The sequence below is a fragment of the Pithys albifrons genome, chromosome 3 (assembly GCF_047495875.1).
Source record: "Pithys albifrons albifrons isolate INPA30051 chromosome 3, PitAlb_v1, whole genome shotgun sequence".
Taxonomy (NCBI): Eukaryota; Metazoa; Chordata; class Aves; order Passeriformes; family Thamnophilidae; genus Pithys; species Pithys albifrons.
In genome coordinates this window covers 70,891,159-70,908,620 of record NC_092460.1, presented here as the reverse complement: position 1 = coordinate 70,908,620, position 17,462 = coordinate 70,891,159, and the positions used below count along the sequence as shown (strand labels likewise).

Below are 17,462 nucleotides of genomic sequence, written 5' to 3'. Positions count from 1 at the left end.
ACCTGTGCCGACCGCCCCTCGCGGAGGGGAGACCCCCTGCTTCTAAGGAATTTTTAAGGCATGATTAAAAACCACCGCCCTCCTGGAGGGAGGTTTAGCTGTGTATGTCTGAAAGAGCGATTTAGCCCCCCAGTCGCTTGTTTTAAATCTCCTATTTGTATTATCCTGGCTTTGGCAGTCTTATGCATATTGGTGCTGAAATAGCAGAAGCTCAGAGTGTCAGAGACAGGAGCTGCAGACCAGGATCTGCTGTAAGTCTAATTTTAGAAGAAAGGGGGGGAGGGGGGGGGGACACTGTTAATGCTACAGTGAATAAGAAAGACACTATGCATTTCATACTCTGAAATCCACACACCACCACTCCATCCAGATAGAGGACAACTTTCAATACGGAGTGTTAATTTGAAAGAGGTATTTCTCGCCCCCCCCTCAAGAACTGTGAACCAGAGCAAATCTTACCAAGCATCTTACTGTAACTGTCTCTATTCAAGCTGAAACAGCACTCAAGTCAAATGGAAAAGAATACTCTTTGAAAAAGATTTTTTTCTGAAGTTAGTACATGGCATAGAAAGGAATTACAGTTTTCCTTCTCTAAGTGTTCACTGGGGGCCATAATGTACCATTGATTATAAAACACGGCTCCTTACTAACTTTAATGAGTGTTGCTTAAAAAAAAACCCAATCCTGTGGGCCTGATCTGACCTTGGATATCAAGGTACTGGTTGTGAGGGGCAAATATTCCTTCAGAGTCTCTGGAACTGGAGCAAGCACTCACCTGTGGCTGTTTCCTTGCCATGAAAGGACAAATGCCCACCTGGGCACCGCCTTCTTTACCCGAGGAGCAAAGGTTTGATGGAGGACACCCTTCACCCCATGGGCCCCTCGCTGCTTCTGTTTACCCCAAGTGGCGCCCAGCTCCACCATGGCTGGCCGTGCAGGTCGTTCCCTGGGCTCCCCTGTGGGAAACACGTCAGGAGATGAGTGTTTACAAACACTGCGCACACCACGGGCCGAGTGGAGCGGCCTCCAGTGCCAGTGGGGGCTGCGGCCCGTCCAACGAGGGGGCAAGACCTTCCCCTCCATTACCTTTGTGCTGCGTGCTCCGTTCGCCAATGTACAGAAATAAGGGGCGGCTTAGATTGTGTACACCAGTCCTGAGGTACTTTGATTACAGATCGTAGTATCTCCAAGAGAAAGAAGGAAAAAAAATATTTATGGAGTGAGCCAGAGCTCAGGCCCCTGCTGGCAAACATCTCCAGGGCACCCCCTGCTCGGAGGAGCACTCCGTATTCTCCTTCGGGGAATTTTAAACCCCTCACGCCTCAAAATGAGGGTTCCTGCTGCTCCCTCCCCGCCCCCGCCGTGCCATCCGGGGCGACTTCCTGCCCTTGGAAACACCTCGGCCCGGGGGACTCGGCAAAGTTTTCCAAAAGTGTACATCCACCAGTGCCCCCTTCGGTTGTTGTTTTCTCTCCCCTTGAACTCAGGGCGTTGGGTTTAGTCCAATTAAAAAATTCGGCCCCGCTTTCCAAATCCACCTTTCCCGCCTCCCCCCCCCCCCCGCCGCCCCCCCCCCCCCCCCGCCGCCGGCAGCCAGCGGAGAGAGGCCGGGCGGCGCGAGCCTGGCACGGGAGGGCCCCGCACCGGCCCCGCGGCCCGGAACAGCCGGTAGTAGCCGTTTTTTTCCTCCCTCTTCTCCCTCTCCCTCGCCTCTTTCCGCCCGGCTTTGTGTGAAGTTTGCGGCACATTGCAGATGAGCCCTTAGCGGCGAGAGGAGCCTATTGTTCCCCGCCAGGAACTGCTTGCTGGGGCTGCGCTGGCTTTTGCCTTTGGAGCTGCCTCCTGCAGTACCGGGAGCGGCCTCCGGGGTCCGCTGTGTCGCGCTCTCGTTCAGGCAGAAGCACGGCGGCCTCAGATCTTTTTGTCTGAGCGAGAAGAGAAGTGAATCCCGCTGCCGCCGCCACCGCCGCCGCCGCCGTAGCTGTACAGTGTGTGTGTGTAAGGGAGCGAGCGAGGGAGCGAGCGAGCGAGGGAGGGAGATCGCATGGAGCCGCGGCTGTAACACACACACACTGTCAATACCTCACTCCGGCTCCCCCCCCGCCCCACCACAACAGTAACCCAATTCATTGTGTGATCCAGCAGCACCATGTTGAGTCTCATGTGCAGGCTGGATCGGCTGGGTTTGTGGTGCTGAGAGAGGCAGCAGCCGCGGGAGGAGGAATTTACTGAGAGGTGCCCCTCTCCCTCCCTGCCTCTTCGCCCGTGTGCTGTGTGGAGACAGGACTCGCAATTACCACACTCTCGGGGCTCCCTTATTCCTTTTAAACTTTTTTTTAAACAAGCCCCTCTCCATGGCTGATCCCCGGCCGAGCACGGGCACCTGGGTCTCTTAAAGACAAGGAGGAGCCGGGGATTGTTGTTGTTGTTGTCGGCAGTTTTTTTTTTTTTAATTGGATTTTTTTTTACGAGAACCTTTTTTATTACAAAAATGGCAAATTCGACGGGTAAAAACCACGCAGACCAGCGGAGAAAGGGACTCGCTTTCCTGGACGAGCTGCGGCAGTTTCACCACAGCAGAGGGTGAGGAAAATGGGGAGATGGAACGGGAGGGGGGGAGGCTTTTAAACCGACCAGATCCAACTTCCAGCCCCTTCCCTGAAGGACACGGCAGCCCCAGCGAGGGGAGAAAAGGGGGCAGAGCTGACAAGTTGTGGTGTTTTGTGTGTATCTCCTTTGGCAGGTCTCCTTTTAAGAAGATCCCCGTGGTGGGTGGGAAGGAGCTGGATCTTCACGCTCTCTATACCAGAGTCACCACTTTAGGCGGATTTGGGAAGGTGAGTGGAAGTTTTAATTTGGGTTTCCCTCCCACTAACCTCTTCCCAAAAGTCTCTTCTGGCCCCCGGGGGTGGCGGGGGGAGCCGGGGTGGCCGGGAACAGTCCTATTTAAAGCCGGTTATAGAAGGTGGGGGGTGGAAGGAGGAAGCGAGCAGACAGGCAGGTTGGTGGCTCGGCCTTGTCGGCGGAGCGATGAAGGGGGACCCGGGGGTGCAGCGCGCACCCCGCTCCTGCCTCCCTGGGACCCCCGAGCCCCTGCCCTGCTCCCCGCGGGAAGGCGAGGGGGGAGCAGGGAGCTGCGGGCAGCCACAGGAGGCTTCTTTCGGCTGTGGTGGCAGCTCTGTGCGTGTCTCTCTCTCTCTCTCTCGCAGAGGGAAATACAGAGAGGAGAGAGTCTGAGTGCAGTTTTAGTGCAACTCAAAATTAGCGGGCATGTTTAACATCGATAATCGGCACGGAGCATGGGCTAGGGAACGATCCTCGCAGCCGGGGGGGGCCGGGCGCTGCCCTCCGAGCCCTTCCCGGGGAAAAATAACAAAAGGGGCACCCAAGACGGTGTGTAATCAAATAGCCATCTTTAGGCTTCAAGGCTGGGGACAGAAATGTAGGCCTCAAAAGAAAGGCCTGTGTGTGTTTGTGGATCTGTGCTGGGGGAACCCCCGGGCCGGCGCCCCCGCGCCCCGCAGCCCAGGGGGCGCCCCCGCCAGCACTTCCCTGCATTATTTTAAACTTCTTTGGGTTTTTAACGGACCGCGTTAGGATTTAAAAGGGGGCGACAGAGGGACTCCCGATTGGTTATTGTCCAGGCAGTAAAAACAAAAACAAACAAACCCCAAAACAATACCAGCCTTCCCGGACGGTATTTTACTTTCCCCCGGAAAAAGTAATGTGTATATTAAAAAATAAATTCATTAAAAGCCCCATAAGAAGTTGGATTATTCCTGAAGGGTGAATACTACCGACTGTCAGTAAAATACATGATCCTAAATCCCATATACATTCGTGTTTATTTATTTTTATATATTTATCTATTTGCTTCATTGCAGCATGTGTTTTTTATGTGACGTTCGCTGTCAGCAATATGTTTTCGTGTACGTTGTGTATCTCGGCCTGTGTGTTGTTTTTGACAGGTATCAGAGAAGAATCAGTGGGGAGAAATTGTAGAGGAGTTTAACTTTCCCAGAAGTTGTTCTAACGCTGCCTTCGCTTTAAAACAGTATTACTTGCGGTGAGTGCTATCAAGCTGTTGCAGTAGTATTTTTGAGTATGGGGTTATATTTGGTTTTCAGTGTGTGCAATAATAAAAATATCCCTACTCTTTAAAAATGCTATATAAAATAAAGCAGAAGGAACTTGTAATGCCTTACTGGCCTGAGGCAGTGATCAGTTAAAGGTGATCTGTTTTGTAGTTATTTTTATTTTACCTCTGCAAGCCTTAAACTTTGAAGGGATCCCAAGTATACAAACAATATATGTCAGGGCCATTTTTGGATTGTTTTAGAATGACGATACTAAAGGACTGTTACTAAGAGATCATGTTATTGTAGTTAGAGAAACTTACGTTAATTTTTGGAGCACTGAAATGTGTTGATAGATGTAAACTTGTTTACTGCTCAGTGGGGTCAGACATTGAATGAAAATGCATCTGCAGCAAGGTAAACTGCTTTGGATAAATTATGCTGTTATCAATTGCTAGCAGCATATATTATTATTTTTTATTTTAGAGTCCAAAGAGTTAAATAAATTCTTTTACTACTTGAAAAATAAATTTGTAGGTTTTAAAAATAAAATTGCATTCCTTGAAATTGTATAGGTAATTTTTTTGTTATACAGATTATTTTTTAATGTAACATAGAGTTTATATTCAATATTTTAAATTACTGTGTATGGTACCAGGCAGTTTCCAGATTACTTTTTAAACAGAAATTAATTTTTATGACGGTCTGGTAATTATTCTTTGTGGAAAATATTTTTAAATGATTGTGTATATAGTTGTTTAGATGCTATATGTAGACACATAGTTAATTGAGAATGAAATTTTATAAACATGTTAAGGAATGTAATTTTCTGCCTCTGAATTGTAAATACATTTTTTCACTGCAATTAATGCTAATATAGGTGTGCAATGTATACAAAAGGTGTATGGGCTTCTGGATTTCTGTTTTGGTGAGCTGAGTACATACAAGCGTTACCTGTCTTTAGTTTGGCCTTCTGAATTAGGAAATGCAGTAAATGTACAGGTGCACTTTCTTATTGGTTGTCCTAGATTGGCTTCCAGTTTGAAGCTGTGGAGTTCATAGCACAGTGGAGCAGTTATTGAGTTACAGTGATAACTGGAAAACCTTACTCAGATATTTGTAGTTAGTGAATTTTTTTGTGGTGACATATGATTGCTTTAAGATCCATATTAAGAAAAGAAATTATCATTTTTATTAGGTTTAGCAAAGTTTATGATTTGTGGCAGGCCTAGGCCTAGGAATTAAGTAGGAAGCTTGCTTTAGGTTGTCCTTCCCTGTTGTCTGGGTTTTGGGTTTTTTTGTTTGTTTTTTTCTCCTCCTCTCCTACATGGTGTTAAGGTAGTGTTGGTGAGGATTTCTTGGATCATAGAAAACAGTTTTTCACTTTTTGAGTTTTTATGTTGGACCACTTGGCTAGATTTTACATATAATTTGAAGAATTATAGATTTTTTGATTTTTTTTTTACCAATTCCTTTCTATTTCCATGTTTTGTAAGTCTTTGAACAGCCTAACTTTTTACAGTAGAAGATTGTATGTAATTTTTGTTTTCATTTTATTTTGAAAACCTTTATGTGCTGAGAGTTAACAATGTTAATTTAGCCTTCTAATGACTATTAATTTTTATTCAGATATTACTTTTAAAATTAGAATCAGACATATAGAAATGTTAATTTATTATTTGGCATGCTGATATTGACATTATTTAAAAATGCAGTTGTTGGAAAAAATGTATAAATATATAAATTATTACATACAAGTAATTGAAAGGGTTTTTGCTTACTTGGAATTTAGGAAAACAGTAAATGATGAAGATGAAGAATCTTTGAAAATGTTTTACCATAATCTCTGTGATTTACTTAGGCCACTCTGAAATAAGCTGTCAAGGTTGTTGGTTTGGGGGTGAACTGGTCTTTAGTGATGGTTTTGTTTTTGTTTGGTTTTGTTTCTTCTAAATTGCTGCTTTACTCACTGTTGCTTCTCACATAATCCAAGTTGAATGTCACCTGTTTCTCAGCTGAGTTCCCCTCCTTCCATGTGCACCAGTAAGGCTGTGTATGTGCACATCTCTGTACTAGGTTAGCACTGGTTTAGCTTTAACTGAGAAGGTTTAAGGGGAGTGGTATCTGGTTCTGGGGAAAGAAAAGTGGTCAAATGGTAAATATGTTGCCAGGGTCTAATTTGTCTGTGTTGAAGAACATAATCTGAAGTTTCTTACAGGGCTAGATTTTCTACTGCAGATTTTGAACTGCAGAGCAATTACTCTTGGAAAAAAAGTTCCTCAAGAACCTCAAGTATGACTATAATCTTGGCCTCACTATTGTAATGATTTTTCAAACAAAGTCAAAGACATTGAGGCCTATCAAGTTTTTCTGACAATTTTTATCCAGTCACTTGTCATCTGTACTATTAACGAGGAATCTGCATGTCAGATGGGACCCTGTTGAATTCAGAGGGTTTCAGTGGTGTCCACCTATATGAGTTCATTGGCAGATTTGGATTTGGGGTGATTTGTGGTGGAAGTTGCTTCTTTCTATGAAACATCTGGCATAACATGTTTGCTGAGATAAGCTCTCAAGCTGCATGGACCACTTGCTCGTTTTGCTGTGTTGCCTCTAATAATGCTGTCATTTTTACTTAAAATTGCTATGTAAACATTTTAGAAAGTTGAATTACTTGTGTGAGGTCAGTAGTTCTGTTGGCTTGATCAAACTAAATATTTTGCAAAACAGTCATTAGGTTATGTTTTTTCTAGTCAGTTTGGAGGTGTATCTTTTTTGTTTAAATAACTTTCATTTTGACTGTTGTGAAATTTTGCAGTGTCTTTGGGAATGTATGATTGGCTCTATTAAAGCAGTGAATTGTTTAAACTTCTGATGTAATTCTGGTAGACTTTACGATAGGTGATAGTTGAATACGGGATAGCCAATCCTGTCTACTCCTTTTCCCTTGCACTGTCCACCCTTGTCTCTCAGTGGAAAAAGTTGTTTATAACAGGGAAAGTCTGAACCATTCAAACTTTGTGGCTGTGTTGCTTTGAGCTGTCTGACAGGTGAAGTAATTTATGCACTGTGGCTCATAGTGAGCAGTCAAAAGCCACAGTGCCGATAACCATTGATAGAATTGTACTTGTTAATGTAGTTCTGTAAGTCTTTACAGCATCAGAGAGTGTGATTCCATTGGATGTAGTGCAAATTAGATGTTTCATCTCAATTGAGGTGAATTAGTAAAGCATTTTCTAAATGCTTCTCTAAAGATTATTTTCTATTGTTAATAAGAATATTTTAGTGTGGAGTAATAAATGTAAACATGGGCATATGGACATGCTTTTACGTTTTTGTTGGTGAACATACAGAAGGTAAAAAGAAAGCTGATGTGGAATATGGCCTGTTTTTTATCTTAATGGTTGATTAGGTTACAGTCCTACAAAGAATTGGGCTGATGTGACCTCATAGGTTAGTATAAGGTTGTCTTGGTTTTCATGTCAGTGTAAGTGATGCATTTATTTCTGTTGTGGGTCTTCATCTATACTTGAGGAGAGAGAGGCCTTGTAAACTTAAATATGTAACTGGAATATGCCTAATTGAATTAAAAATTAGTTTGCTTTTCAAAGGTATTTATCTGCATTAAGATAAATTATGTGAAAGGACTGGCTGTGAAGTAAAATAAGTTTAAATCATATTATTGCAGAAAATTTCTGAAAGGTGGGCAGTATGTGTTGTGTATTGAAAGCTTCTGGCAAAGGCAGCAGAGATTAGTTAATACTAGTTTCAAGTGAGTAAGAATTGGCTGTTTTAAATACCAGGGAGATGGGGGAGGTAAGTAGATAGGAAAGGGGTCAGTTCGTAAATGAGAAGTTGCATAAAGTTGTTATTATTAAAACAAGCCATTATGCTGAATTTCCTGAAATTCCATATATAGTAGGATGAAAAACAGTGAGCAGTTAAAAAATCAGAACCATATGAAGTAGTTATTGGTGACAAATAGAGAGGATTCTTGAAAGATCTGAAGATATGTATAAGTCATTTGATCTTTGAGATGCCACTAAGAAATTAAACAATAGTACTGATTTCTTATAAAAAAAGGGGGGGGGGGATAGGGGGAAGAAAAAGCATGAGCTCAAGAAGTAGATAAAAGGAATTCTGTTCTTAGTGAAATAATGGCAGAAATGTCAGGGAAACAATAGTAAGCCTGGAATTTTGCACACAAAAATTACTTTAAGAGAGTTTTCTTTGTTTTTCTTGCTCAGTGTTTAAATTTAGGATCTGATACTGCAACAGCATCTGTACACAGATCAGTGAATATGGAGAAGTACGGGATTGGCTTGTTTGCCAGATCTGATTGCAGGTTCAAAGCCTCAGTAAATGAAGAGAAAGTTGTAGCTGTTGTAAAATTTTACTTATTTTCTAAAATAAAAGTACATCTCAAAATTGTTAACAAATTATTTGTGTATATGGATAGTCATCTGAATGAAAATTGATTGAAGGACTATAAACAAAAATAGAACAAAGTATGAAGAATAGATTTGGTGAGTCACCGCAGTTTCAGGTGATAAAAGAGTAACATCAGTGCTTACATATGCATGTAGTAATACAAGTTTAGCCATTTTAAGCATATTTAGTGTCTATATTGCTTAACTTTTGAGAAAGTGAATAGTACACTTGCAGTATTAGCAGACAACGAGAGCAAGAAGAGTTAAACACAAGTCAGGGCAGAGGTTATCTAAAGAAATTAGGCCCAGTGTTGGAAAATACAAATGAGATTTAACTTGGAAAATGCAAGCTAAAACAGCCTAGGCACCGTAGTCCAAAACAGGTATTCGTTGTGGGGGAATAACCTGGAAAGCAGCATTGCTGAAAAGGGGATAGGAGCGATACCATGGTCCTGATAATCCTGTCAGTTGTGCGCACCCATCTCCTTTCATATGAAACTGATTTGTGCATGTTTCTGCCAGGAAGGACAGGCCCCAATCTGCAATATGATATCTAGACTTGGTGAAATTCAAAATGAGTTTAGGTTGCATCCACAGAGGCATGAACAACTGGGAGGTGGATTTCTGTAGATTATGGAACTGTGTTGGAAGTACTGTTTTACTTGGGAGCCTTTGCAACAGGTGGGCAATTTAACAGAAACTTGGATAAGAGCAACAAAATGTTAGGAAGGCTGAAGGGACTAATTGATGAAAACAAAAAAAAATATTTACTAAATAACTATGTTTTGTTTGACTAAACATTTTCTGTGAGGAGAAACAGTATCTTCCAAGTGTTTTTAACAGTCTAAGTACTTAAAAGGGAGATAATTTCAAGTAAAATAAGAGACTGTGTTAATGTGTAAGCTGAGATGAACCTGAAGGAGCAAGTTCAGAGCAGCACAAAACCCCCCGAGGTGTATCTGAATACCTTTTAGTACAAATGGTGTGCCAGGCGGAGCAGGGGGGACCCCACACTGTGGGTCATTCAGCACTGGCCTGGCCAGGGCACTAATACACATGCAGCAGGTAATGAGCAGCATGGCACAGAAAGGGACAAAATGACCTTACAGGTTTTGTCCATCCTTGAATGATGCCATAACGAAAGCTTTGAACTTGCATAACTATAGACTTCCGCTGTGGAATCTGTTGCACTGAATTTTGTCCCAAATCCTGCAGTCACTGGCAAAACAGGAAAAAAAATACATGAATGACATTTTTATGATTTCTTCTTAAAATCTTGTTTTTCCCTCCTCACAACAAAAGTTGTCGTGCATGTTTCAGTCACATGTTTAAGGCCTTGCTTTTAACTCTGAAGTATGTTAGGCAGTTGGAGGGGCAATTTTGTTTCAGTTGCACTGAATCGTACAGGCAACATACAATCAAGACTAGTTCATGCAATAAAGCTTTATTTAGGGAAATTAAATGTGTCGGTTGTTAAAAACTTAGAATGTCTTTCAGTCGAAGTTATTTATTTGGATGTTCTCTTGTCAGGGTTGCTGGGAATCTGCTGAAAGGAAAACAGAACTTACATAATAATGCAACGTTTGCATTAGGCCTCATCAGAGGAGAGGAAGCAGCAGGTGAAAGAGAACATAGCTACCTTAAAATTGCTGCTTCTTATGGTTATGTTGCAGTACTGGTTTATTGTGTAAATGAGTTAGGCCTCTGTCAGAGTTTCTTTCAGAGGGAATACTCCACTGTATTGCTGCAAAGTATATTGAAAATTTAGTGCGATGAATATTAACATATTTTCCTGATTATTTTCTGCAAGTTTTTTGTTAGAAATGACCTTAGTGGCTGCTGCTAGGCTGAAATATGTTGGTTTCTTTGGGGAGGGGTGAATGTTATCTTCAGTTTTAATACAGAATTCTGATTGTTTAACTTGAAAGCTTATCTAGACAGATGTCAGAACTAATAACCTAAAAAGATTAAATTTCTGGCAACACTATAATAACTGTGATGACTTTTAGAACCTACTGAATCTTCTTAATAATTGATAGAGAGTTATTTGTTAAAACCATTTTCTGTTCTTTCACTGAAACAGGATGTAAATGAGTTTATGCCTTAAAATTACTAATATATTGTGATAATGTTTTAAGTTTGAAAAAATGGCAAGCATATGACAACAAGATCAAGAGTTCATATGGAATGCAAGGGTATGGCTTCTTTCCTTGTGAAATGGAATAAGCCTGGGCTAAGAAAAGTTGTTTGTTTTGGTTTTGGTTGTTTTACTGTTTGTATGATTTTATTCTGTTGCTAGTAGGCTTTAATTGTCTTGCTTATTTGCAGTTAAACCTCAATAGATAAGACTTTCATACTCTTTTTTTTTTCCTTAACCCCTTCCCCACTTTTCCCACTAATGAAATAGAGAAATATAATTTGTTAAGTTTTACAGATGAGGTACAAGAAGGACACAAAGGTTCAGACTATTACTTTGTGAGTGAATGAAATCCAAATACAGTAAAGCTGGTTGTTTGGTGTTGGTTTGGGTTTTTTTTTAATAATGCTAAAATCCAGTTCTGACAGGCAGATTTCTTCTTCCTGAGCCTTAGTTAAACCATCCATAAAAGAAGGCTAATATTACTTACTATCTTTTAAAATTCCTCTTTAATCAATAGCTGAGAAAGCACTGTTTGAAAAATAAAACAGGATGATAATATTATGTTCTGTGAATTGGAGAACTGAAAACTAAGTATGTAAGACTATAAGGATGAGTTGTTTGTGTTTTGTTTTGCTGTGTTTTGTTTTAAAATACTTGTTCAGAGTGTCAGAAGGGGGTTTTACAACTTAAATGGGACTGCTTGGAGTAACTTGGAGTGCCCGTCACATTATTAGAAGACACAGTTCATAGAGGGGACTTGGTATAGGCCAGAGATCCCATCACGTGATGCTGTTCTGGTTATCAGTCTGATACATATTTATTCTGTGGCTTTAGTTAAATCATTTGCCATATTTTTATTCCTATTTATAAAGTGGGTATGCTGGTGTTTGTTTACTTACAGAGAAGTGTGAGACTGTAAGGTCTTTAATGCAGGGTTTTTGTTTCTTCATGCTTCTATGTCATATCTTAAATATTTGAAAATGAATATAAATTAGAAAGATATGAGGAAAATAAAACTTCTCATAAGCTTGTTTGCCCTCTACGATGTTGGGAAGCAGAAAATATAGCATAGATGAGAAGAGCAATCTTTATTCCTGGGGAATAAATATACTTGGGATACCTAAGCGGAGAAATGTTGAAACGGTTGAAAGAAAGAAACTTATCTTAAGGAAGGATAATAAAACAGCAAGATGGCACCCCGAATAGTGAGCTTAGGCTTTGCCTGGGGTACTGGATTAGTGTACTGGGTTTCACATCTCAAATACAGTCTCCATGGAACAGTAAGTTCAAGTCTTAAGCAGACCTCACTTACATTTTTGGCAATAAGGTAGTGAAACTGAATACTTTTTGTTTTCCTACCTTTAAACTGAATGTGCAGACATTTATTTTAACTACAGATAAGCTATAGCAAGGCTGCTGTGCTGCAGGAGTGATCATGTCCTGTAATAATAGACAGGAGTTCTGTTGAATCATGCATTGAAGCTTGTTTGCCTGTAAGAGTGAACTGTGTTCATACTATTTTCTGTTGGTGTGGGAAGAGCAACTGTTCAGATTACTAGTCTTTCAGAATAATTGCCAGAGTTACTTGTCAATCCATAGCTGCCTAAAGTACATAAAAATAATGTAAGGTGGTTATTCTGTTTCAGAGACACCTTTTCTCTCACGGAGTTTGGTGGACTTCTCACACCGTTGGTTGCTGAAGTTTAGTTGGGCCGTACTTAGGGCTGCCTTCCTCGTTGTTGGGTGCTGTGACACCTCCTGGTCGGCTTCTGCCTCCCAGTCCAAAGGTTGCTCTGCTTCCATGATAAACCATGTGCAGAGATTCTCAGCTCTGTAAATCACCAGATCTTGGGACTAACTTTGAGTAGCTCGGTTAAAGTTCTTTGAAGTGCTACAGCAACCTGTGTTACTGGGATGTAATGAGTTGGGGTAACTTTTTGGTTGAGATACATCCCAGGGGCTTTATTAAGCTAAATGAAAATAGTTTACTTTGGGGGTAAATCTGGCATGTTTTGAGTATGTTAATAATAATTATGGTGCAGGACAGGTGTAGAACTATGCATATGGTTTGTTTGCTTTGTAAAAACTGTATGTATATTAGAAGAAAACGTCTGGATATAAGCTTAGGAACAGTTCTTTCCTTACATGGTTGTTTTACTCAGGAGTGTCCGCCTTCCAGTAACCTCAGTGAAATGATGCAGAATCCAGACATTTACCAGGTAAACAGTGCCATGTTACAGAATTCGCAGATGTCCTCTCTAATTTTGGGGCAGTAATATAGCTTTGAAACACTGTAGATTACAGAGCTGTTTCTTGTACACTTTTCACCCCCCAATACCATCTATGAAAACCTGGGAAAATAGAAATTTCTAACAGTACACGTTAATTCAGCACTACAGTTGCATAGCAAATACCTGAAAAAATCAGGAATTGCCTCATGTAAGTATGAGTGTGCAACCATAACTTTGTTTCTGGAGGATATTCTTCACAGTAGAGCCTTGTACTCTCTCTAAGAAATGGGAATAAATTCCATGGCAGTCTCATCTGTTGTATCAACATACACCTAATTCTGACTCATCGTTCAGTGTGATAATTTATTAATCTCAATATTAGTTATCTCTGAAGAAATTTTGAGTTTGCTTTCTGGCCATCCTTACTCCACTGTCTTGCCTTCTGTGGTGTTACCCACATGGGCCAATTGAGAAATTCTTTCCCTTGCTTGTGGACTGAGTGGGATTGACTATTGGGATACTGTTTACCCTGGCTGTGAAGCTCACAAGTCTTTCTGTCCCTCGTTCTCTGCTAATCATCATAATCATCACAATCTTTCAACTACAGCCCATAAATTCGTCTTCTGTTTCTTGTCCCATTGGTGTCTGTCCTTGTCCCCATTGAGTGCACGTGGCATATTTACTATAATCAAATGAATTCCTAATAGTAAGAAAATTGAAGGAAAAACTAAAGGTGTGTGCAGGTAAAAGGGCAAGAGGACAGAGCACTAAATGTCAGGTGCCTAGCAACTGTGAAATACCAAATTTTACAGCAAAACACTGATAGATTCTGTGGCACTAGAAAAAAAAATCTTCAGCTATGGGCATGCAGCATTCACAGGATCCAGATTAATATCTAAAGGGTATTTCACACACCTGAAAAATGTATTTTCAGGTACTCTGCAGGACCTAGTTGGGCTCTGCAGCATTGGTGTACATTTTGCTTGTTCTTCCAAGGTCATTTTTGTGAATCTAAGGCATAGAAATACAGGGGAGGGTTTAATTGAAAATACTGTTTCTGAACACAATTATGTACAAAGGCTGACCCCTGTAGTGAGAGAACATATAGGGCCTTAAGTCCTGGAATACTTTAAGTAAGTAAAGGGTTTTTTGTATTTTTTAAAATGCTTCAAGTTACTGTATTTCCTTCCAACTTTGCTGAACTTGTTATCTTGTTTAATGCCATGTGCTTCTCTGTTTATATAACATGAAGTTATTAGAAGAGGTGTTATGCTAGTCAATGCATATGGTATCAGAGTAAAAATTTAAAAGGCTGGCAAATCAAAATACAATACTTGGTGACAATGACTTCATCATGTTTAGTAGTGTTCCATTAATATGTCCCATAGTCAACTTGCTGTTACTGGTAAAATATAGTTACATTCCTAGAAATGTGGGTTTTGTCATAGATGAAATGCAATGTTTTCTACTTAGATTTTTATATTAGGGCTGCACAAATCCCATTTTTCTGTAGTAGCTTTCATTCTCCTAATAAGCATTTTAATTGTATTGTAAACAGAGTTAGTCCAGCTGTTGAAGAAAGTGCTTCTTAAGATGAAAGAAAAAGGTGGCTTAAAAATAAGGTACCATAAACAAACACCCAGCTTTCCCAAGTGTACTGACACTTTCTTTGTGACTATTTGTGTGCCATAACTGTATGTGCCTGGTAGAAAGCAAAAATATTTGTTTAGTTTTACAGTGATTTTGTGCTTCTGTAGGTCTGCTGTTCGAGCTGTGTTTGTAGACTTTTGCCCATGTGGAATTGCCTCTAGGTTTGCATAGGAAGAATTCATCCCTCTTTGTAGCTGGGCTGAAATAGGAGGGAGCACCCTGTGGTGTTCTTGCAGTGTACTTGTAGAGGTGAGGTGCGTAACATCTGGACCATGTATATTGATACAAAAAGTGCCTACCTGAGCAAGGAAAGAAACAACACCAGTAAAGTCAATAAAGATACGTTCAAAACTTAAGGTACTAAAATTGATGTAAAGAGTGTTCTAATATTAGTTGTTTTCAGGAGGTCTTTCCATGTAAGCAAAAGTTGCAGATTCAAGATTTGGTGCTTGTTGTCTTTTTAAAGACTTTATGACAGGTTTTGTTTTTTATATGAGTAAATTAATTGAAGCTTGCTTTTCCTGGTGGGGGAAGTAAGAAAGCCAAAAAGCTGTTACCAGTTTTCAGAAACTTGCCAAAGAATTTATGTATTTGTATTATAATTTCACTAGTATAGTGTGATCTGTAGTATTGCTAACTTCCAGTACTCACAACATCAAAATAAATATTACTTAAAACCCATTTTTATACTGTGGAAATAATGATACAAAGTTATAGTGAAGTAAGCAAAACATAAATATCGTTGTACACATACCATATAACATACAGCAACAATATAAACATGTAGGATTGTTGACCTGGTTGTCTTACTAGATGAACCTTTAAAAGGTGCCCAGTACAGGGTTCTGCTGTAGAAGGGTACCAGGTGGAAGTGACTCTGAGGGACATGTCTTTTTCCTCGTTCCTCAAGACTTTTCTGGTTTAAATGGTAAGGGTTTGCTGTGGTTTGTGGCTTCAGAGGCTTCAAGTATTTCTTGACTTAGTAGCTGCCCTTTGGGAAGACACTCATGTCATGACTGGGCATCCAGCTGATCCAGGTGTGCAGCGTGGAGGCTCCAGGGCACATGGATACTGTGGGGCCTCCAGCCTGGCAGGAGACACTTGCACTCTGAGTAGTGAGAGCGGTGCCCAGGTGGGAGGCACCCCCTGCCGCTGCCTCCACCTGGGCCAGAACAACACAGGCTGCCTCTCAGTCTCCTGTAGGCCAAAGGAGAGGGAAGACAAGCTGTTTGGAGGTACTTTAATGAGAGGGGGAGAGAGGACCTTTCTGCATAGGTAGTTGAATTGCAAGGGAAGGAACCTGAATACAGAGTGATCTGGGTGCATTCATGCATTGGGTCAGGAGACAGGAATGTGGGAATGTTGGAGAGAACACTGTTTGGAAGGGTGAGTGGAGTAGATATTGTAGAAGGAAAGGGAGGGGTTATGTAATCCAATGCTGATAAGTTAGTCTTTAATGACCAACTCCCTCATTTAAATTGTTCACTGGATATTGATTGACTTGTGGCCCAGATGCTGGGTTGCTGTTGAGTGAACACTGTCATTTGTGAAGTACCAAGTTGCACCATCTGCTTTCTACACTAGGGTTCTGATTTGTTGGTGTAAAACTTACAGAGGTTCTTCTGCATCTTTGCTTGCACTACCAGTGCTGTGTGAACAGAATTAATTTCTATTCTGTTAAGTTTATATTTTTCATTAACACTGAATTTACCATTTTCATTTTGGTTTAAAAAAATCTACCACCATCACAATTACTGTTACTTTTATCCTTATATTAAAGTATCATAAAGGCATAACATTTGCATATAACCAAATAAAGGATTTTATTTGTTCCTTAAATAGCTTGCAGGGAGAAAAGTCTCATCCTGGAAAATATTCCTTCATGGGCTTTGCTGCATTTAAGAATGCTAAGAAGGTTACAGTTGTTGAACAGTAACCATTTCTTCAAATGCTATTGTAATTTTGAGAAAATTAGTAAGTCTGCCTGTATTTTGTATGTTGATTGTACAAGAAATGCATAAATTTTATGAAATATATGATATGTCGAAAGCACATACAAGTCTGGACGTCAAAGTTTGCAATAGATTGCATAGACTTCCTGTTCCACTTGTAATGCTGCTACATATATGTTAAGAATCAGTTTTCAATGAGAAAAAGGTTTAATGGACCAAACATTCAAAAATTGTAATACTATTTTTGCACCTACAAACAGAAAGATTTAGAGACTGAGTTTGAATCTTATAGTGGAAGTAGTTGCAAAGTACTGTTTCTTTTTGACAGTTCTTGATCATATGTGGTACAAAACTGTTGGTTGTCCTGGGCCTTGGGGTTATGTAATTTGGAAAGACAACTTCAAACTCAGCCTGCTCTACCAAAAATGTATAAAATAGCTGTTGTTTGAAACCGCTCCAATTTATGGAATGTGAGTGCTACTGATTGAAACAATTAGTGAACAAAGAGCAAGTAAATTAGTAAAAGATGTGGACATACTATATTTTTCATGCAACTCTGCAATTTCTGCTATGTTAGACAGGTGTTATCATCCAGAATTTTGATTCTGCTCTGATTAGAAATTTATTTACTGCTATTTTTTACTAAAGATAATGCAAATTTGTGTTTAACAATAGTGCTTATTGCCACTCTCTTTTGAGCTGCCAGCCACACTGATCTCTCCAGAGAATAAAAGCAACACATTATTTAAATGGGGTACATATCCTACCTCAGTGCATAGGAGAGGGTGGAAAAAGAACATAGGTCATCATTCTTGCTTGCTTATGTACATCAGAAATGATTGCTGTTATCTTAAATAGCAGCTTGTGGTATCCCTTTTCAAGCAGACAGTCCTGCTGTCGCTTGAGTAGCTGCTGTGCTGCACCCCCAGTGGTGATATGAGTTCTGCTTTTAGGGTTGTGGTGGTGAGGGCTTGTTGTATTTT

General features: G+C 40.4%; 2 protein-coding genes across 3 annotated transcripts in view; one reads left to right on the top strand and one right to left on the bottom strand.

Moving 5' to 3' along the window:
* LOC139670523 (uncharacterized) overlaps positions 1-1,525 on the bottom strand; it is a 94,391-nt gene extending 92,866 nt beyond the window's left edge. Inside the window, exons 1-2 of one of the 2 annotated variants that reach the window (XR_011697499.1) lie at positions 1,087-1,525; positions 776-956 (exon numbers count right to left, since the gene is read on the bottom strand). The gene's annotated coding sequence lies outside the window, so the exon portion shown is untranslated. Of the gene's footprint in view, positions 1-2; positions 191-775; positions 957-1,086 lie in introns of those variants that run through there. The other variant, XR_011697500.1, reaches the window with a different exon arrangement.
* Positions 1,526-1,722: 197 nt separating this feature from the next.
* ARID2 (AT-rich interaction domain 2) overlaps positions 1,723-17,462 on the top strand; it is a 100,208-nt gene continuing 84,468 nt past the window's right edge. The window contains exons 1-3 of the mRNA XM_071552348.1: positions 1,723-2,583; positions 2,744-2,837; positions 3,969-4,066. Coding sequence (XP_071408449.1) covers positions 2,492-2,583; positions 2,744-2,837; positions 3,969-4,066 — 284 coding nt within the window. The 5' untranslated portion in view covers positions 1,723-2,491. The remainder of the gene's footprint in view (positions 2,584-2,743; positions 2,838-3,968; positions 4,067-17,462) is intronic.